The sequence below is a fragment of the Notolepis coatsorum genome (genome assembly GCF_963971535.1).
Source record: "Notolepis coatsorum genome assembly, contig: SUPER_7_unloc_2, whole genome shotgun sequence".
Lineage (NCBI taxonomy): Eukaryota > Metazoa > Chordata > Actinopteri > Aulopiformes > Paralepididae > Notolepis > Notolepis coatsorum.
Window position 1 is genome coordinate 398,772 of NW_028174879.1, and position 23,132 is coordinate 421,903.

Below are 23,132 nucleotides of genomic sequence, written 5' to 3' on the forward strand. Positions count from 1 at the left end.
AGGACGGAGTTTCACGAAAGCCTGTACCTCCACCTCACACATGCGGTTGACCCTCGCTCGGGAGTGGTACCAGATCCGCCGGGTTACTGCCGTGGCATGTTTTTATCGTAACGTCCGAGTACTGCAGGAGCCTCATGTAAGCCTGTTGCCGTTGGCTGGTCAGAACAAATTTGCCTCTTTCAATCAAGTTTGCCAATTTGTGATGTGTCCAAATGCAAATGTCATATCCCATTGTCACGGCCGTTGCTTTCTCATACATCAAATGTGCTGCGGCCAGGGCCTGATAACAAGGTGGCAGACCCTGCTCTACCGGCGAAAGAGCTCTAGAGTGATATGCTATCGGTTGTTTTTTCCCACTCCTCCCCTGTGTTTGAGTCAGGACAGCTGTCGCATGCTGCGCTCTATGTGAGACGAATAGGTGGAAACACTTCTCATAATCCGGCAGCGCCAGGGCAGGGGCCTGTAACAACAGACGCTTAACACTTTGACTGCCATGAAACGTGTTTTGACGTCATTGCTGGCCATGCTCAAGTTGCCGGGGGACGCTGTACAGCGTCCTTATATCAATATTTCAAAAATCTGCGATCGGATTCATATGTCCCCTCCGCTGGCCTGAGATCCACCAGCAGGACCCACTGAGCTCTCTGGCGGTTCAGGAGCGCCATCTGGTGGCCGATCGGCGCAATCGCTTTAACAGGAAGTGGCATAGAGGTTGTGCTACGTCCGTAGTACTTCCGGGTGCTCGCTATAGGTCCCGCGACTCTGGCTCGTCACGCTACACAGTGATCGATTGCCAATAACTCGATAAACAACATGATTTGGACGTATATACCATTATACAAGCTGGAGATGGACCGGGTAAATTTACATCCCATAATGATAAGATTTCAACTCTACGATGATCGCCCAACGGCGCGCGGAGACTGGGGTGAGTTTCAGCGTGTAACGTTACCGTCTTCGATACTAACTGCTATTATCAACATTTGACCCACATTAGATGATTGGTATAACGCTGCCCACGGAATTATAAACGGCCCCTAGCCCATCCGGTCAACATCAGATTACGTGTAGTAACTTCTAGAAGTACGTCTAGTTGTAATTTTTTATATCGCGCTGATTGCCATAAAACTGTATTGCATCATCAATATAATGTATTTGGGGCTATATATCACGTTCTGGAGAAAGCTGCAGAAAGAGATGAAAACATACTTATACATTAGACCATACTTTACTATGAATATGTGAATGAAAAAGTTTAACGTTGCTACACAATGAACAATACATATAGGACTTTGAATGGGCCCTAATGATGGCAATGTAGCAATAGAATTTAAAAAGTTATAGCCCTGCAAAGAAGGGGACTTTCTCCATAGACAAATAGCGCTGGCAATCTATGGTATATCATGAATTTAACCTTAGGCAACCAAAGTGTTAATGTTTATGAACGCGTCCTCCCCCTCCTCGGTCCATGTCAAGGGAGCGCGAAGCTTGTCTGTACCCGCCTCTTTTATCATCATCCTCAACGCCGCTGTCGCTATCGTATAGTCCTCCACCCACTCAGAGCTGTACCCAGTCATCCCTAAAAACGTCATCATTTGTCGGACCGTCAACGGCCTAGGTGCCTTGGATACAGCTTCGAGCTGCGTGGGTGAGATGTTTTTTATGCCCTTTTGAATGACGCGAGACAAGTACTCAACTTTTGGCTGGCAGTACTGTAGTTTTGAACGGGATGCCTTGTGGCCTCCCATGGCCAATCCTCTCAAAACTTTGATGGAGTCCTCATGGCACTGCTGACGTGTATCCGAGCAGATTAGAATGTCATCTGCATACAGTAAGACCGTGCTGAGTAGTGTGTCGCACACTCCTTGCAGGTCTTCCTTGAGCGCCTTCGAGAAATAATGTGGCGAGTGCGCGAACCCTTGTGGCAACCGGGTGTAAGAGTATTGTTTCCCCCTGTGGGTAAAAGCAAACAGATACTGAGACTCTTTTTCCAATGGAACACTGAAGAATGCCTGCGTGAGATCAATGACCGTATAGTACTGCGAGCTACTCGGGATGTTTGTCAGGAGTGTGTGTGGATTAGCGACTTCCGCCTCTGGTCCAGACACCACGTCGTTCACCGCCCTCAAATCGTGTACCAGTCTGTACCTAGCCCTGTCCGCCTTTAGCACTGGGTGGATAGGTGTATTACATCTGGATTCGAAAGGGACGAGCACTCCTGCCTTTAACAGTCCCTCAATCTGATGTGATATAGCTTCCTCCGACTCTGGCTTCATTGTATATTGTCTGATAAAGGGTGGTCTACAACCCTTCTTTAACCTGACCTTCACTGGCTGTGCCGACAATATTAGACCCACATCTGTGTCGTGTTTTGACCACAACTGTTCTGGGGTGCGCACCAACATGTCCTGTTCCAGCAAAGCGTCCGCCTCTGGAATAACGCAAGGGTCTCCTGGTAATCTGATTACTTGAGGTTTTGCCAAAACCGAAAAGAAAATCATTATTTTTATGAAACTCCCATCTGCGCTGTGCCGAATTAGCGGAGATTCCGTGGAGACCCACCTTTGAGTCTCGGATTCCTGTATCATTGAACCTAGATGTTCGGATTCGTAACCAGGATTTATTCTCAGAGTGATGTGTGGGGCGGCGTCTCTTAGTCTATGTTGTTCCCGTAGATACTTACTTGTGTTAACCCTCAACGCCGCGCCCTGTCTCCCTACAATTACCGTAGATGAGTTAATCTGCACCTGCTCGGGCTGTCCCTGCAACCACGCCTTGTTCCTAATTAGGTCACTATCCGTCAAATACTGTAGTGTGCAATGTGCCTCCATGTTTGTTTGTCTAGACTGAGGCAGTTGGGCCTTCAGAAATGGCTCCCAGGGGTCACAGACCCTTTGCAGCTCTGCATCTATGTTGCCCAGCCAGAACACAGTGGCCTCTTTCTCCCCCGTCCCTTGTAACATCATTTGGTACACGTCTTGTTCAATTTGAATCCCCTCAGGCGTACATAGGATTTTACAGCCTAGTTTACACATTGCATCTCGTCCCAAGAGATTGCGCGGGGTGCTGTCCGAAATTAATACAGGTATTGTTATGGTCTTGTTAAACGTCATAGAGATTGGATCTGACGTGGGTATTAGTTGTGTTTTTCCCGAGAATCCGACCGTCCGAACATACTGTCCAGACTGGGGTAAGTGAGCGGCGTATTTTTGCTTTATGCAGGAAAAACCTGCTCCAGTGTCTGCCATCATCTCTGTTAATTTGCCCTCCACTAGGACCTGCAGAATAGGTTCTTGCTCAGCTCCCTTGGAAACCACAATCATTTGATTTCCCCCCGTCGCATTCTCTGGGCACCCCTAGTAATTACCCCCCTGGTTTCGGGGCCCTCTTGTCTCCCCCTGGTTGTAGGGCCCTCGTGACTCCCCCTGGCGCAAGGGTCTCCCATACTCCGAGCCGGGACGGTATGGTTGCCCACATCTCATTTCCCTGTGTCCCTGCATGCCGCAGTTCCAACAGTGGAAACGGGAAAACGGTTGTTCGTTCCCCGGTCCCTGTGTAATCCGTGGGCCTGATTGCCCATTCCCTGCCTGCCGCCTGGGCGCCTGGTTCTGTGGACTATAGTCATAGCTTCTCACTACCTGAGGTGCAGGCGGGGGTCCCTGGTCCTGCATGGGTGGAGAGGTAGCAGATGACACCATTACTGCCTGCAGCCTCCTTTGGGGCTGCAGTTGTTGCTGAGTTAACTTCCTTGCGTCATTTCTATCCTGATCCCTGACTTTCTGCTCCTGAGCCCTTTGCTTCTCCACACTATGTGTCACATGTGCACAGAATAAAGGATAAGTCATGTCCATTAACCCCACCACGTCTTCCAGTCTATTCTTAACCACCTCTGGAAGCCCTCTCATCACACTTTCTCTAAACATCGCTCTCTGCAACGGGTCAATTTCTGGGTTGTGTCCTAGCTCACCTCTCCACTCCTTCAGTACTTTGTTCACATAAGCGCCAGGCCCTTCTGTCTCCATTATGGGGTTGCCTGCCAGTTTTGCCGGATTGATACGTGATGGATATTGATTCCTGAGTTTGTACCACAACGCCGCTCTATGCGCGTTGGATATGTCTCCATCATGGGCCTGCGTGTCGCATGCCACTCGCATCGATGTATCACCCATGATGTCCCGGCAGGCACCAACTCCTAGCAAACGCGTCAACAGGGCTTTGACGTCACCCACTGCTAGCAGAAAAGGTGACGTAATTTCCTCAAACTGCATGATCCACCTGGAGGCTCCTTCTGTAAGGTCCGGTAGTCTTGCCATTAAGCCATCAATGTCTAGAGCTGACCATGGCATGTGAAAGATATCGTTCCCCTTTATTAGCAGGGGAAACTGGCCTGTGCTTGTCACACTTCCCTGTAACACAGGGGTGAAAGTCAGGGTTCCTGTAATGTTTCCTTTCTCCTGTGCTTCTCTGTCATTCTCATCTTCCTGCTCACTCAACAGTTTACTGTGGCCACACGCTCCGTGTTTCTCTGATGTCTGCTGGGCCACATTTAGACGGGCCTCTTCCTCTTTCTTCCTCCCGACTCCCTCCCTCTGCCTGCCCAGGTTCTCTACCTCCTCTTCCTCTGCATCATACAACTTCCGACGTGCTGTCTCGTTATATGCCGCCAGGACTTTCGGATAGAGAACCTGCAGGGTCAGTTTGGGGGGGGAATCTAGCCTAGGGGAGGTCCCTGATCCAGCGGGGGTCCCTGACCTAACGGAGGTCTCTAATTCCGCCTCCTCATATTCTCCTCTTATTGTCAGAGTGCCCACCGGCAATTGCGTGACATAAGGTGGGGATGTTGGTTTCCCTATATCCGTCTCTCTGATTTAGCGCTAAAGCCTCCTGCCTGTATGCTCTCCCCTTCTGGGTGTAGAGCTTCATTACCCCCAACTCTTCTGTCCTCTTTCTCAGCCTCTTTTTGCTGTTGTCGCCTGCCTTGTGGTTACGAATCATTACATTCATCTCTTCGCATAGGCAGAGATCAAAAGTACCTCCGGAAGGCCATTTTGTGTCCCCGGCCTTCGTGTGCCTCTGCCAACGGACACCTACCTTGAGAATTAGGTTTTTTAGAAGTGGGTTCCGATCTACCAGTATGTCTTCTGCTGTATGCATCTTGATTGAATTTAGGAAAGGTGAGGCACTAGTGAAAACAAACCGTTATGCCAAGTGTGTAGTTGTTCGTGTTTGCTAACTTTGTATATGTTTTGTGTGTTTATTGCGTTGTTTAGTGTGTGTGTGTGTTTATTGTGTGTGTGTGTGTGTTATTGTGTGTGTTTTTGTGTGTGTGTGTGTGTGTTATTGTGTGTGTGTGTGTGTGTTTTATTGTATTGTGTGTGTGTGTGTGTTTTTGTGTGTGTGTGTGTGTGGTATTGTGTGTGTGTGTTATTGTGTTGTGTGTGAGTGTGTGTGTGTGTATGGTGTTGTATGTGTGTGTGTTATTGTGTGTGTGTGTGTGTGTGTTCCACCACCAGGGGTCAGCAAACCAAGAGCGAAAGAGATGTGTGGTGAGTTTGTATGCTACACCTAACAGGGGTCAGAAAACCCAGGAGAGAGAGAGAGAGAGAGAGAGAGAGAGAGACACTTCTTTAGCTGGCTCAACGCCCAGACTTTTTTCCCAACTATCGCTGGTTGCACCTTTAACACTTTAAGTGCCGAAAACGTGTTTAGGCGTCCTTCCCCGCCATGCTCAAGTTGCCGAGGACGCCGTAACTCGTCTTTAATATCAATATTTCAAAAATCTGTGATCGGAATCATATTTTCCATCCGCAGCCTTCACACACAGTTCTGAGCTCCTCTCAAACCTCTAGCGGTTCAAGAGCGCCATCTGGTGGCCGATCGGCAGAAGCGCCAAACAGGAAGTTATGTGGTTGAAGTGCTGATCGTCCATATTACTTCCGGGCACTCTCTATAGGTCCCGGGACTCGATCTCGACACAATACATAGCGATCCGTTGCCAATAACTCGATAAACAACATGATTTGGACGTATATACTATTATACAACCTGGAAATAGATAGTGTATTTCTACATCCCATAATAGGAATATTTCAGTTCCACGCTCATCGTCCAACAGCGCGAGGAAGATACGGTAAGATTCAGCGTTATTTTTGAACGTGTTCGATATAAACTGCTCTGATGATCATATCACCCACACTAGATGAATGATATAACGCTGCCCACGGAATTATAAACGATCCCCCGCCCATCCGGTCATCATCAGATGATATGTAGAAACTTCTAGAAGTACGTCCAATTGAAATTTTTGATCTTGCACAGATTCCTACCAAACTGTATTTCATCATCAATATAATGCATTTGGGGCTATAAATCACGTTCTGGAGAAAGCTGCAGAAAGAGATGAAAACATACTTATACTTTAGACCATATTTTACTATGAATATGTGAATGAAAAAGTTTAACGTTGCTACACAATGAACAATACATATAGGACCTTGAATGGGCCCTAATAATGGCAATTTAGCAATAGAATTTAAAAAGTTATAGCCCTGCAAAGAAGGGGAACTTTTCCATAGACAAATAGAGCTGGCAAGGGATGGTATATCATGAATTTAGCCTTAGGCAATCAAAGTGTTAAACTGGGGATTTATCTTTAAACAGTTTACTTTTTTTTTTTTCAACCTGGTGCGTCTATTGGGGTGTATAATAGCTTTGTGGGGAAAGCAGGGGCTTGCTTTTTTCCAGCCCTGTTCTTTTAAGAACAGATTACCTTTGTCGTCTTGAAGTTCGACTTTGCCGTGGTCGTTGCGGTCAATCCAGGTTTTGTCTTTTCAGACAAACAGAGGGGAAGAGGGATAGCCACGTTGTTTATTTCACATAATGGTCAAGCAATGTAATATAAAAGTGAATAAGCAAAGTATTTATACAAGGTAAATATAGCAAGGTACAATTTGAAATCTAGATTGTTACAACCGGCCGGTCGAGTATATAAAAGAAAGGAAAAAACAGTCCAGTCCTTTCTGGGTCCGTCCAGTCTAGTCAAAGCAGAGAAGTAAAAGAAGTGAAGTCCAGTCTCTTCATGGAACGCACATTTACGTGTAAGTTTGTGCGTGTGTGTCTCTATGATAACGATCTGTGATTAATGGAGACTGGAATATGTGACCACTGGATGACCTGGTCGTATATTATTCAAGGGTGTGTGTGTGTGTGTAGGTTTGTGTGTGTGTGTTTTGAGGGTGTGGATGTGTGTGTGTATGTGTGAGCTTGTTCTATGTGTAAGTGTGTGTGTATCACCAGGGGTCCACAATGCAACAATGCAAAAAGTTTTACAGACAGTCCATGCTGACTAGTCTGCCATAAGCCACGTATTTAAAGTTTTTACAGACAGTCCATGCTGACTAGTCTGCCATAAGCCACAATGCAAAAAGTTTTACAGACAGTCCATGCTGACTAGTCTGCCATAAGCCATGTATTTAAAGTTTTTACAGACAGTCCATGCTGACTAGTCTGCCATAAGCCACAATGCAACAATATAGATATAAGAAGGGAAGTGGGGAATGGGCGATGGGGGGGGGGGGGGGATAAATGGTGCGAGAGTGTTTGTAAAGGGTCAGAGAAAGTTTGACCAAAGGGTCGAAAACATGCAATTAAGATTGATTAGCTTTCAAAATGCGCATTTATAGCCTGTTAAAAGAGGATTCGCCTTGTGTCAACACCCACCACTCGTGTTCGTTTTTAGTCGTCCGTCCAGACCTGTCACACAGCCAGCTCAACTTTTTCCTCCCGCAGAATCTCGAACGGACATTCTAATAAAAAGCAAAAATGCTCACCTTGTTATTTTGTCGACACCGCCAGAATTTCTACGGGAGAGGTCCGGAGCTGGCCGTGTGAGGGGCCCGGCAGGGCGATCTACAGGTCAAGGGTCACCAAATTGTTGTGGCTTGAATGTCGTTGACACAGCAGGAGATGTTATTTCCAATTTCAACAAGCAATTTATTTAAGGAAAGAAGTTTTAACAGAAGAGCTATGGATTAGCAGACGGTCACCATAACTGAAGAAAAACACTCTGACTTCCCAACTCCACGTGCCCCCAGATAATACCTTCCCAGCCCTGCCCCAACATGACAGATATGATGACGTGACATATTATATCAGATATGACACGACGTACATTAAGATGACACATAGATTTAACATAGGAGAGAGAATAAAAACAGAAGATAAGTCTAAAGGTTTATCGTCCCTGAGACAAAGCTGGAGTCAAGATTAAAGCAGAAAAGAACAAGATGTGATTTACTTGAAATGTCTATCTGTCCCATACTTGAGGTTGTTTTAAGAACATCAGCCAGACTGTCGCCCTAGTGTCTTTGAGCACTGCTAGTTGACCTATATTAAACTAGTCCACCCCCGTATACACATTTTCCACAACAGTATCTACAAAACCTTCTGTTTAATCATCTTCCATCTATTAATTTGCTTCGATTTTTCAGGTCTGGTCAATTTGAGCATGGTGTTATTCACAGTCAAAGATAAAAAAAAATGTATTGATATTCTCATTTGGTTCATTACAATTTACTCAAAATAAAATTTTCATTCAATCAATCACCGCGCAGATTGATTGATTGAATGAAAATGTTATTAACAGATTGCAGAATGGGTACAATATAGTACGGCTCAATACACACAATTGTTAAGGGAATGCAGACCAGAGAAAGACTTTTGTCTTGTTTACATCAGGGTCCCCCATTTTCAATTCATAATGAATTGTAAGTAAGGGTGCAACTTGCACCGTGCAATCCATTCTTTGTGGATCTAGCCCACAGTATTTCTGACACTGGGAATACATTCCCTGAGATTCATAGATGTCCCTAGAATCAGATACCAAGAACATGCAAATGGACCATATTAAAAAAAAATCTGTAAATGCGTATTCTACATGCTTATGGAATGAATGAGATACAAAAAAAAATTATATAAAAAAAAAAAAAAAAAAACTTTTTTGTAATTATTTTTGCGTTAATTTTCATAACGCGATTATTTGCTGTGTAATTAATTAATCGAATGTGATAAACTGACAGCCCTAATATAAATGTTAAATGGTATATGTGATGTGTTGTGATGTCACGTTTTGTATGATGCATGTTTTAAGCATCACATTCCCCCACCCCCCTACAAGGACCACAATGGAAATAAGCTCTGAGCTTTTTTGTGTTTCATCCTTGGCAGTATATCCCGACTGTGCTCTTCTGTCACATGTTTATTTTTATATTGTCAAATAAAGTCATTCATTCAAGCGCCTCTCTCTTCATCTTCCATTACGTGCGAGTAGCAACTAGCAAGTGTCTGACGGCCTAATCTGTGTAGCGCACTGGAGTAGATGGAGAAACGATAGGAAAATAGATATAGCAGATATGCAGATACATTTGTTAGAGAAAACGAATGTCAATATTATATGCCTCACTTCCGCGCACTTCTAGCCCGTATGCAACAGAGAGATGCTCTACATTTTGTGGGATAGAAGATAATCTCCCAATTCAGATACAATTTAACACAAATGGTTCCAAAGATACTTAGGCCCCGTTTAGACGGAAACGCTAGCAGGTGAATCCTCAAAAAAAAAAATCAGGTGTTCTTTTCGTTTATACGGAAACGCCGTTTTTACGGGGTGAAACCGCAAAAAAGTGAGACTACCTTCCAGGGTGGAATTCCTAGAAACGGTAAACCTTCGCGCTCTCATCTAAACTGTCAAACCGTATAAAACGATGACGAAAGGGTTCTCAAGGCTCTCGTCGCGTGTACTGCTTACATCACAGGCATGCGCCAGCGCCGCCAGTAGCCTAGAAGCGTAAACAAAGCATGTCTGATTCTATCCATGGCGATCACCTGAAGGCTACATTGGCAGTACTTTTAACCCTTTCACTGCCACACAACAGAAGGTTAGCCCTTTACTATCACACAACCGGCTGTCGTGTGGCAGTGAAAGGGTTAAATACACAAGAATCTGTCCCACGGCGTGACTGGACTCACTGTCTGTGAGTGACTCTGCTTTGGTCCAATCACATTCCCCATCCACAGTCTGCGAATCAGAGGCAGAGTAGGGCGGGTCTTCACAGCACGTCATGTGACATATGCGCCAATCGTGTGACAGCGGGGCTCCGTCGTTACAGCCTCGTCTGCACGGAGAATTCCACCCCAAAACGCTAGTCTAAACGCAAAATTAAAAGTGAAACCGCAAGACGACTTTTGCGGTTTCTGTTCAGACTCTCTCCGTCTAAACGTAGCCTTAATGTTTCTCTGCATATTTTCACACTGCCAACAAAGTACTGGGTCCACGTCCGTCGTCTCTTCTTCGGAATGGATTTGGTGCCAGCTGTAATTTCTGCCCATCTCCGTCATCGAAACTGGAGACCGAAAGTACTTAGCCACTCCCCTCCAAGTTCTTAGCCACTCCCCTAGTACTTAGCCACTCCCCTAGTACTTAGCCACTCCCCTCCCACAAAACTGTAGTTTTTTCACACAGCGTGGGAAATGATACTGCCGGAATATCTAACAATAATTAACATATTTACAAGTCGGATACAATTTTGTAAATAAGGAGAGTGATGGAGAAGATTTCAAAGCACTCAAAATTGCCAATATAAAAATGTCGACCTATTTCTGAATTACGCAACATTTAGCCATTTTCTGAATAATAGTGAGCTCCTTAACACTTTCAGTGCCACACTGTTTGGTTAAAGTTACTCTTAGAATGCCAGCCTTCTAGTCATTTCCGTGGTTGTTGCACTATGTTTGCGAAGCTGTGTTTGTGTTCTGTATTATAGCTGTAGAGACACGGTGTGGCTCATTTTGACAAACATTACTTGTAGTCCAGCATGGGAATAATAGTTTTCCACACGCTGTAGTTTGTAGTTTATTACACACTAAACATCGCTCATTTCATTAAATGTATATACAATATGCTATTTAACATTTATTGAAATGTACTAAATTAAAGGTTTTTATAATTATGATGATTATTCGTAGAAAATCCTGCCCCTGATGCTGAATCCTTCCCACTTCCTGTCCCGCCCACCACCCTACCTCCAGCTGTGGAGGCACCAGCGCCCCCAGGAGGTCAGGAGGAGGTGGTGAAGCCAGAGGAGGAGATGAGAGCCACTCAGACAAGTGAGATGGAGCCTCTATATCAGGGGTCTCAAACTCGCGGCCCGCGGGCCAATTGCGGCCCGCTGGATGATATTTTGCGGCCCCCTACTGGACGTCAACGTTTAGTGTTAGTGCGGCCCGCGCGCAACTGTTTGCCGAGTCGTTGCGCGAGAGTTGGAAGTTTAATTTATTTTATCACTTGTAGGCTACCATAGCGCAGGCTCATGACAGCAACGTTATGTTAGAGACTTGGTTGAAACGTGATTCCGGAGTGATATCAAGTAAAGTGGAAGCAAATGCATCCTCGCTCTCTCTCTCCTCTGCGAGCAGTGCTCTGCATGTCCCGCAGCACTGCCACTGTGTGTCTGTGTATGGGTCTGGTCCAATCACATACGCGTCCCGTCAGCGTTTTCCCCCCTCACCCACAGTCTGCGAATCAGATGCAGAGTAGGGGAGTAGGGCGGGTCTTCACGGACTGCATGTCGTCTCTCTCTTTCAGTTCAAATCGGAGCAGAGTTGACAGCGCATCTATTCTACAGTAAACTCGCTCCCAGTTTTATCTCTGTGAGATAAATGTAGCTATTAGCCTATTTTCGCCAGCAGGCAGGCAGCAGAAAAATATGGCATTTTCAAAGATGGTCAGTAAAAGAAATGTCGACTGCATTCAAAGGTGAATGGACGGGAAAATAATCCGTTCATGCTGAGTCCCAGCCAGGGGCGTAGCTGGAGATTCTGGGCCCCATGAAAGAATCAATTTGTGGGCCCCCAATCTATTAAAAAATGTGGGGCCCCCAATCTATAAAAAAATGTGGGGCATTTGCTGGGCCCTTGGAATCATCCTAACCCCCCCCCCCCCCCAGCTACTCCCCTGGTCCCAGCACCAAACCAATTATGTGACTATATGCCAAGAAACGGTAGCTATTTGAAAATAATGTATGACTGAAGTGATGGAGACCATGTTTGAAGGCAAACAAAAGCAAATCCCCCTCAGATCGCACAGCAACCAGAATAACTGAAATACTGGCACAGTGCATTTCCATAGCTGTGGATAAGTCTACTGACACAGCTGTGGATAAGTCTACTGACACCACTAAGAAGCCTGAAGATAAGATTGAGAAGATTGGATCAGTTGTACTTTTTTTTGAATACTTGAAACCCTTTTTTTGTGGAATATTTGATGCGGCCCAGCCTCACCCAGACTCCACCTCCAGCGGCCCCCAGGTAAATTGAGTTTGAGACCCCTGCTCTATATCATACTATACCAAACTATATTAATGTATATCAATATGAACCATATTAATGTAATTTATATCAATATTAACTATATTCATGTATCAACCTACTGTATATCAATATGAACCATATTAATGTAATTTATATCAATATTAACTATATTCATGTATCAACCTACTGTATATCAATATGAACCATATTAATGTAATTTATATCAATACTCACTATATTTATGTATCAACCTACTCTAAATCAATATTAACCATATTAATGTAATTTATATCAATGTTAAGCTGTTAAGCTGTAGCCCTATTTTCAGAAATTTTGCCTAAAGGTACATGTACAAGTAAATGGAAGATTGCTCCACTTCTACAAGGTCAATTTGCATGTTCTTGCTATCTAGGAACATCTAGGGACCTGCGGGTATGTATTTCCAGCTACCTAGCAACTGTAGCTTGCTAATACGGGCTGTCCTGGCTGGCTAACTTTTAATTCGCAATGGAGTGGAGCTAACTAACTGTACAAATCTATGTGATTGGCTGAGACTGTATTTTGTACGGTTGGCTGCCTGGCTGTTGTGGATTCGGGAGCCAGCTAGCAGCTAACATCAACTCAACATCAACACTCTGTTGACACTCTGAGGGGAGCCAGCTAGCAGCTAACATCAACTCAACATCAACACTCTGTTGACACTCTGAGGGGAGCCAGCTAGCAGCTAACATCAACTCAACATCAACACTCTGTTGACACTCTGAGGGGAGCCAGCTAGCAGCTAACATCAACTCAACGTCAACACTCTGTTGACACTCTGAGGGGAGCCAGCTAGCAGCTAACATCAACTCAACGTCAACACTCTGTTGACACTCTGAGGGGAGCCAGCTAGCAGCTAACATCAACTCAACATCAACACTCTGTTGACACTCTGAGGGGAGCCAGCTAGCAGCTAACATCAACTCAACGTCAACACTCTGTTGACACTCTGAGGGGAGCCAGCTAGCAGCTAACATCAACTCAACGTCAACACTCTGTTGACACTCTGAGGGGAGCCAGCTAGCAGCTAACATCAACTCAACGTCAACACTCTGTTGACACTCTGAGGGGAGCCAGCTAGCAGCTAACATCAACTCAACATCAACACTCTGTTGACACTCTGAGGGGAGCCAGCTAGCAGCTAACATCAACTCAACGTCAACACTCTGTTGACACTCTGAGGGGAGCCAGCTAGCAGCTAACATTAGAGCTGCCGCGGTATTGATTATTTCCTTACCGCACAAATTTGCAAAATATTTCCTACCGCCGCGGTTATTACCGCATGCACACAAAAAATTTAAAAAAAAAGTTTGAATGCATTTTTTTTTTAGTAGTAATCTACTCTTTATAGCATATAGCCTGCCTCTAGTCTAAATGTCTATTTTTAGAGGATGACTTTGCAGCATGAATATTGTTTGGGATTCGGCAAGCACGCATTAGTTATTGAAAGTGAAACACGGATTCGAAGTTTACCCTCTGGTCGTGCGCCGTTCACTCGGTGTCGCGGGCAGGGGTGGTTACCCCTAACCCCCCCGACCCTTTCTTATTATTATTACTATAAAGTTACTACTTTATAATAAAGGCATTCGTTTTGTGGCATTAACATTATATAGTTATACGTTCAATAACATCAGCGTATTTACCGGACAATAGCAAGGCAAGCAATACTCTATTCATATCTCAGTTCCTTTCTTTGCTCAGAGCGTGCAGAGTTGTCCCATTCTGCGGTCTGTTAATAAAGTTTTCAATCAGACAAGTGTATAGAACGAAGGGCTTTTATTATAACATTCGTTGCAGACAGTAAAATCATTATGTCTCGTTTAGTACTCCTTAGGAGCGATCGTAGTCCACTCCGGCGGAGAGTTAAAGCTAACGTTATTAGCCGTGTTGTGATGATCTGACATTCAGGAAGTAAAAACCTAATACTCGCTTGCCGATTGGTGGTAACACACTGCATGACGCTACAACGTGTGACGCGACTCTCTTCTGACCAATCAGTGGTCTGCAATGTTTCACGTGACTTTTCTGGTACCCAATAGGGTCGCTTGGAACCTCGAGAGAGGAGTAGGGTATATCTGCAGAGCCGCAAGCCCAACGAGAGGAGGATAATTTATTATTATTATTATAAAAAACAGCGGTGACGCGGTATTCAGCCTACTCTGCGGTGGCCGTGATGTAACAGCGATACCGCGGTAATGCGGTAATCGCGGCAGCTCTAGCTAACATCAACTCAACATCAACACTCTGTTGACACTCTGAGGGGAGCCAGCTAGCAGCTAACATCAACTCAACATCAACACTCTGTTGACACTCTGAGGGGAGCCAGCTAGCAGCTAACATCAACTCAACGTCAACACTCTGTTGACACTCTGAGGGGAGCCAGCTAGCAGCTAACATCAACTCAACGTCAACACTCTGTTGACACTCTGAGGGGAGCCAGCTAGCAGCTAACATCAACTCAACGTCAACACTCTGTTGACACTCTGAGGGGAGCCAGCTAGCAGCTAACATCAACTCAACGTCAACACTCTGTTGACACTCTGAGGGGAGCCAGCTAGCAGCTAACATCAACTCAACGTCAACACTCTGTTGACACTCTGAGGGGAGCCAGCTAGCAGCTAACATCAACTCAACGTCAACACTCTGTTGACACTCTGAGGGGAGCCAGCTAGCAGCTAACATCAACTCAACGTCAACACTCTGTTGACACTCTGAGGGGAGCCAGCTAGCAGCTAACATCAACTCAACGTCAACACTCTGTTGACACTCTGAGGGGAGCCAGCTAGCAGCTAACATCAACTCAACATCAACACTCTGTTGACACTCTGAGGGGAGCCAGCTAGCAGCTAACATCAACTCAACGTCAACACTCTGTTGACACTCTGAGGGGAGCCAGCTAGCAGCTAACATCAACTCAACATCAACACTCTGTTGACACTCTGAGGGGAGCCAGCTAGCAGCTAACATCAACTCAACGTCAACACTCTGTTGACACTCTGAGGGGAGCCAGCTAGCAGCTAACATCAACTCAACATCAACACTCTGTTGACACTCTGAGGGGAGCCAGCTAGCAGCTAACATCAACTCAACGTCAACACTCTGTTGACACTCTGAGGGGAGCCAGCTAGCAGCTAACATCAACTCAACGTCAACACTCTGTTGACACTCTGAGGGGAGCCAGCTAGCAGCTAACATCAACTCAACATCAACACTCTGTTGACACTCTGAGGGGAGCCAGCTAGCAGCTAACATCAACTCAACGTCAACACTCTGTTGACACTCTGAGGGGAGCCAGCTAGCAGCTAACATCAACTCAACGTCAACACTCTGTTGACACTCTGAGGGGAGCCAGCTAGCAGCTAACATCAACTCAACATCAACACTCTGTTGACACTCTGAGGGGAGCCAGCTAGCAGCTAACATCAACTCAACGTCAACACTCTGTTGACACTCTGAGGGGAGCCAGCTAGCAGCTAACATCAACTCAACGTCAACACTCTGTTGACACTCTGAGGGGAGCCAGCTAGCAGCTAACATCAACTCAACGTCAACACTCTGTTGACACTCTGAGGGGAGCCAGCTAGCAGCTAACATCAACTCAACATCAACACTCTGTTGACACTCTGAGGGGAGCCAGCTAGCAGCTAACATCAACTCAACGTCAACACTCTGTTGACACTCTGAGGGGAGCCAGCTAGCAGCTAACATCAACTCAACGTCAACACTCTGTTGACACTCTGAGGGGAGCCAGCTAGCAGCTAACATCAACTCAACGTCAACACTCTGTTGACACTCTGAGGGGAGCCAGCTAGCAGCTAACATCAACTCAACATCAACACTCTGTTGACACTCTGAGGGGAGCCAGCTAGCAGCTAACATCAACTCAACGTCAACACTCTGTTGACACTCTGAGGGGAGCCAGCTAGCAGCTAACATCAACTCAACGTCAACACTCTGTTGACACTCTGAGGGGAGCCAGCTAGCAGCTAACATCAACTCAACGTCAACACTCTGTTGACACTCTGAGGGGAGCCAGCTAGCAGCTAACATCAACTCAACGTCAACACTCTGTTGACACTCTGAGGGGAGCCAGCTAGCAGCTAACATCAACTCAACGTCAACACTCTGTTGACACTCTGAGGGGAGCCAGCTAGCAGCTAACATCAACTCAACGTCAACACTCTGTTGACACTCTGAGGGGAGCCAGCTAGCAGCTAACATCAACTCAACATCAACACTCTGTTGACACTCTGAGGGGAGCCAGCTAGCAGCTAACATCAACTCAACGTCAACACTCTGTTGACACTCTGAGGGGAGCCAGCTAGCAGCTAACATCAACTCAACATCAACACTCTGTTGACACTCTGAGGGGAGCCAGCTAGCAGCTAACATCAACTCAACGTCAACACTCTGTTGACACTCTGAGGGGAGCCAGCTAGCAGCTAACATCAACTCAACATCAACACTCTGTTGACACTCTGAGGGGAGCCAGCTAGCAGCTAACATCAACTCAACGTCAACACTCTGTTGACACTCTGAGGGGAGCCAGCTAGCAGCTAACATCAACTCAACGTCAACACTCTGTTGACACTCTGAGGGGAGCCAGCTAGCAGCTAACATCAACTCAACATCAACACTCTGTTGACACTCTGAGGGGAGCCAGCTAGCAGCTAACATCAACTCAACGTCAACACTCTGTTGACACTCTGAGGGGAGCCAGCTAGCAGCTAACATCAACTCAACGTCAACACTCTGTTGACACTCTGAGGGGAGCCAGCTAGCAGCTAACATCAACTCAACATCAACACTCTGTTGACACTCTGAGGGGAGCCAGCTAGCAGCTAACATCAACTCAACGTCAACACTCTGTTGACACTCTGAGGGGAGCCAGCTAGCAGCTAACATCAACTCAACGTCAACACTCTGTTGACACTCTGAGGGGAGCCAGCTAGCAGCTAACATCAACTCAACGTCAACACTCTGTTGACACTCTGAGGGGAGCCAGCTAGCAGCTAACATCAACTCAACATCAACACTCTGTTGACACTCTGAGGGGAGCCAGCTAGCAGCTAACATCAACTCAACGTCAACACTCTGTTGACACTCTGAGGGGAGCCAGCTAGCAGCTAACATCAACTCAACGTCAACACTCTGTTGACACTCTGAGGGGAGCCAGCTAGCAGCTAACATCAACTCAACGTCAACACTCTGTTGACACTCTGAGGGGAGCCAGCTAGCAGCTAACATCAACTCAACATCAACACTCTGTTGACACTCTGAGGGGAGCCAGCTAGCAGCTAACATCAACTCAACGTCAACACTCTGTTGACACTCTGAGGGGAGCCAGCTAGCAGCTAACATCAACTCAACGTCAACACTCTGTTGACACTCTGAGGGGAGCCAGCTAGCAGCTAACATCAACTCAACGTCAACACTCTGTTGACACTCTGAGGGGAGCCAGCTAGCAGCTAACATCAACTCAACATCAACACTCTGTTGACACTCTGAGGGGAGCCAGCTAGCAGCTAACATCAACTCAACGTCAACACTCTGTTGACACTCTGAGGGGAGCCAGCTAGCAGCTAACATCAACTCAACGTCAACACTCTGTTGACACTCTGAGGGGAGCCAGCTAGCAGCTAACATCAACTCAACGTCAACACTCTGTTGACACTCTGAGGGGAGCCAGCTAGCAGCTAACATCAACTCAACATCAACACTCTGTTGACACTCTGAGGGGAGCCAGCTAGCAGCTAACATCAACTCAACGTCAACACTCTGTTGACACTCTGAGGGGAGCCAGCTAGCAGCTAACATCAACTCAACATCAACACTCTGTTGACACTCTGAGGGGAGCCAGCTAGCAGCTAACATCAACTCAACGTCAACACTCTGTTGACACTCTGAGGGGAGCCAGCTAGCAGCTAACATCAACTCAACGTCAACACTCTGTTGACACTCTGAGGGGAGCCAGCTAGCAGCTAACATCAACTCAACATCAACACTCTGTTGACACTCTGAGGGGAGCCAGCTAGCAGCTAACATCAACTCAACATCAACACTCTGTTGACACTCTGAGGGGAGCCAGCTAGCAGCTAACATCAACTCAACATCAACACTCTGTTGACACTCTGAGGGGAGCCAGCTAGCAGCTAACATCAACTCTACATCAACACTCTGTTGACACTCTGAGGGGAGCCAGCTAGCAGCTAACATCAACTCAACGTCAACACTCTGTTGACACTCTGAGCCAGTTTGGATTCGGGATATTAAAAAATGGTATCATTCCATTTGGGCTGTGGGGGGTGCTTAATGTCTGAAGGAGTCGACTGAAGGCTTCTTGTCCTCTGCAAAAGCATGCAATTGGTCCACTAATGGATACATCTTGATATTTGTCTAGTGTGTTCATTAGATGGGTGAAATCCTCTTTCAGTGCCTCTGTGCCTGTTTTCTTAGGCAGTTAGCCTCTGGTATGCGTGCCATTAGCGTTAGCCACGCTTCTAGGCCTCTTTTCTTTTGGAAAGAATGATAAAAAATTATAAATATATATATATTTTTTTGTATTCGACTAAGAGGTTGGCTAGTTGACTACGGCTCCTTTTGACCGATTAGTCGACTAATTGGTCAGCCCTAATTTCCAGTATCAGAAATATTGTGTCTGTTACTCGGCTTGAGTCAATTGTAATGAACCAAATGAGAATATAAATTATGATATTTGTTTGCATCTGTGCCGGTGAATAACACCATGTTGTTACAATTGTGCTGGAACTGAGCTCATTCACCACCTTCTTGAGATCAAGTGTACAGGAAATCTAAGCAAATTAATAAAGTGAAGATGATTAAACAGAAGGAGTTGTAGATACAGTAATAAATGAATAATCCATTATAATTATGAATTCATATTTGACCTTGACCTTATTATGGCCAAATCATACATCTATGGATAGGGAAAAGGCTCCTCTTTCCAATGGCAGTGTTAAATCTGGATTTAGTCATTTCCTCGCATTTTTACCATAAAATAGATATAATTAGCATTTTTCTGATAAATTATTTTTTTCGGTAAATTTGGTAAAAATGAAAATATACACTTTGACTGCTGTTTTGATAGGGTTAAGGTCTTTACTCTTGGCTACATTAAAAAAACAGAACATTAACCTCTTAACACTTTGAGTGCCACGGGTCCGGTGCCCCGGAACCCTGTTGCGTGCCAACACCCACTTCAATGATAGAGCTCTCATATTTGCGAACGCATAAACTATATCTTAAATTATGGCTATGTGTCTAATATGGCCGTCGCTTATCAATGACTTGTTTGCAGTCAACATTGTTGAAACGGATTGTTTTTTAATCTGTTCATTTCCGTTTTATACCATTTTGAAAAACGCTCGTTTTATGAAATTTCCAGAAGAAAATAAAAATTCTGTAATCGCCCTTTACTGGAATATTTTGGAATACACAAAAAACGTTGTAATTTTTCGGCCTATTTATGAATCGTTTTCAAATAAACGCTAGATTATCGATAGTATATGTGTACTTATGCATGATATAGAAGCGGGCTGAAAAACGATTATCCATTTCCTGATCAGCACACACACACATAGGGCCCACGTTGATATATCTGTGAAAAAAGCTCTGATTATCCCAAGACTGGTAAAATAGATTCCTTACCTCAGATCAGATGTTCTCCAAAAAGATATTTCCAATTCCTGATCGCCATTCCAAATATCGATCGTGTTTATTGATCCAACGCTGGGTACTGGAAACACACATTATCCGCTGTTCTGGTGGTCGGCGATGACTTTGATAGTCTCGGGTTACTTGTCTGACAAGTAAAATGTGGAAGCAGGATTTTTTTTTCTCCATGCGTTTCATTCAATCCAATCCAAAGGGGTGCAGTACCATCCAGAGAGACGATAGGGGGGCGGTATTTTCCCAATGGAGCTCAGAGAGAGTTCCAGTGGTAACGTGAGGCTAGATTGATGAAATATGAATGGAAATCACTAATAAATAAAAACGAGAAATATCATTGTTGGCACTCAAAGTGTTAACATCCATGTGGGCCCTCATGAGGACGATTCGCGACGCGCCACTTTGCGACCTCTAGCTGCTCCGGTGTGCATTTATTTTAATACAATATATAGATAGAATTACAGCCCTATTTGTTGCCTGTCGATTTTCGTTTTCTGACACTTCCTTTAACCATTCCAAAAAATATTTAACCTTTATTTACCCAGGCAAGCAAGTAAGAACAAATTCTGATTTATTTATTGCTCCCAATTTTTGTACACGCCAGGGTGGCGAGTAGCCTCCGTGATTTACCAGCCAAAGAGTAAATCTACACACCATTGGCGCTTGGCGCGTGCTTATTTAGTTCCCTGGGAGCAACAGAAGAGAAGAGGGCAGGTTGTGTGTAAATGTTCCCTCCCTCTCTCTCTCCATCTCTCTATCTCTCCCTCTATCTCTCTCTATCTCTCTCTCCCTCGCTCGCTCGTTCTCTGCTGTCTGTTGGCACCCTCGCACGTCAACCCGTTTGAGGAAGTGTCAGTAATTCCACTCGCTCTGTTGTTGAGCGAATTGTTGATTGTGGGCGGTGACTACAACCAGTGACTTACTCACGTCAGCAAAACAGTCCAATCAGAACGGCTTAGTTGAGTGAGGGAGGATCTCGTGAACTCGACTCATTCATTCATTAATTTTATTTTGTTTCGTACAGTTCATCTTTGCACAATATCGCCAACATCCTTTTTTTAATTTTTACATGATACACCCATGGCCGAAAAGGAGCAGGATGAAGAAACGTATACTTATTTTAACATAATTGTAACTGAGGGGTACAATTCCCTGACTGTATTACTAGATATGATACTTACTACCACTACCTTTGTACTTAATATTCGGCCACCCAGTACACGGCATAAATATATTATCATAAACACTCTCACGTAGATGAAACGGATCCAACACAAATGTACGAAGTCGAAGTATGCGTTTATTACTACACAGCAATGGTGTGTAGAGCAAGCACTTAATCACTTAATTACATTTATGAATTGAAATAGTATGCACTTTTATGGCAAAGAGTATTCGTCGGTATATCAATAGAGAATGTCCAATCTCTGATGGCGCAGGTGGTAAATATACGACCTGGAATAGTTAAGGAATAACAGCAATGATACTTTAATGATTATATACTAGATACACTAAGGGGGGGTTAGTCCGGTCGCTTGTAAGCCGACAGGAGTAGGAGGGGGGGGGGGGGTAGAATCCGGCTGCCTCGTCCGGCCAAGGGTATCCCAGGTGAACCCACTGTAGTGCCGTTCAATGCGCCGGCGATCCTTGGACCACAGATGAAAGCAGGTGGACTCTTTGTGGGCCGGCTCTCTCCGGTCCACGGGGGAGAGACGTGAAGCGACCTCGTCTTGCAGAGCGTCTCCTCACCTTGCGTCCTCTCCAGGGGGGGGGGTTCCAACACACGGCAGTGTCGGGGGTCTTTATCCATGGAATAATCAAAGTATACAAAGCATAATCCGTGCCTGGGAAGGCGGGCTGTCGTCGGTAGAATAATCCGGTATACAGGTCCACTCGCTCGTCGGCTCTGGGGCTCCTCGGGTGCAGCTTCACATGGGGTCAACCACCCTGGGTAAGCAGCCAGTTCTCTGCCCGAAACGATGGGGTACTGACTACGGTAGTATTCTCACCGCACGAAGCACTATATATTAACAGACTATTATTAGCTTAATAGACTACGTCCAACTCGACGATATAGTGCCAAATATGACTATTCAAATATTAATATACACAATGTCTCAATACCGATGGTAGGCGAACTTGGCCTTACTCCCACACGTGGCGTCGCGGGGAGGCTTTACGTCTGTGACTCTATTGGAGGGTAAGAAACTGGACTGAAAAGGAAGTCCTACTTTAGTAGCGCAGTATATATACGCACTATGAACAAATAGTCCCATTAGTGGTGCGGTAGCCAGATTCCTACGCGGAACTAGGACTTGTTCGTACATGTGGAGCGGTACGTTTGAACTGGGTCTGAGGGGTATGGCAGCCTGGCACCAAGGTCTCGACCAATAGTAGAATGGAGACTATTATGGGATGTTCAGTAGGCTAGAATGGATATTCAATGCATATTGTACAAGGAATATACAAGGGATATCAGGGAATATTAGAGAATATACAAATACAATTAAATATATATATATAAATAAATATATATATTCGGTTTAATCTGGCCCTTCACAACAATAATGGTCAGCTCAAGTGCACCTTACAGCTTCATACCATATAATAATAATCATGACCATAATTATGATAATAATGATAATGATAATATGACCATGAATAATAATAACGGTAGTAATAATAATAACAATAATAATATTGCTAGATAAAAAAACAAACAAACAAAAACGCGTCACGGGCCTCAGATGCATGGAAAAGAGAAAAATAATTATAAAATCAGGGGCAGGAGCTTCTCCACTCTAATATCACCGTCAAAATATCATTTTGCGCACGCTCCCACGCGCGCGCCCGTATTCCGATCCGTGCAATAATATTCACAGGGGTATATATTGCCAGTGCACACTGTGGGTGACTGTCACTCAAAGCGCTTATGGGCGGAGCCCAGCCCAAAACAGCTTGAAATCTTGAAGTGGAAAAATGCTGCTTGCTTTCTTGATTAGAAATACAAAACAATGATTTTATTTTTGATTTGTTTT

General features: G+C 45.2%; 1 protein-coding gene across 4 annotated transcripts in view; it reads left to right on the top strand.

The window, feature by feature from the left end:
* The window catches only part of LOC311232726 (uncharacterized protein), a 114,913-nt gene that overhangs the window by 86,537 nt on the left and 5,244 nt on the right, over nucleotides 1-23,132 (top strand). For 3 of the 4 annotated variants that reach the window (XM_084338304.1, XM_084338305.1, XM_084338307.1), the window contains one exon: nucleotides 11,023-11,163. The exons of the other annotated variant lie outside the window; for it this stretch is intronic. In XM_084338304.1, the coding sequence (XP_084194430.1) occupies nucleotides 11,023-11,163 (141 nt within the window). The remainder of the gene's footprint in view (nucleotides 1-11,022; nucleotides 11,164-23,132) is intronic. 4 annotated transcript variants of the gene reach the window in all.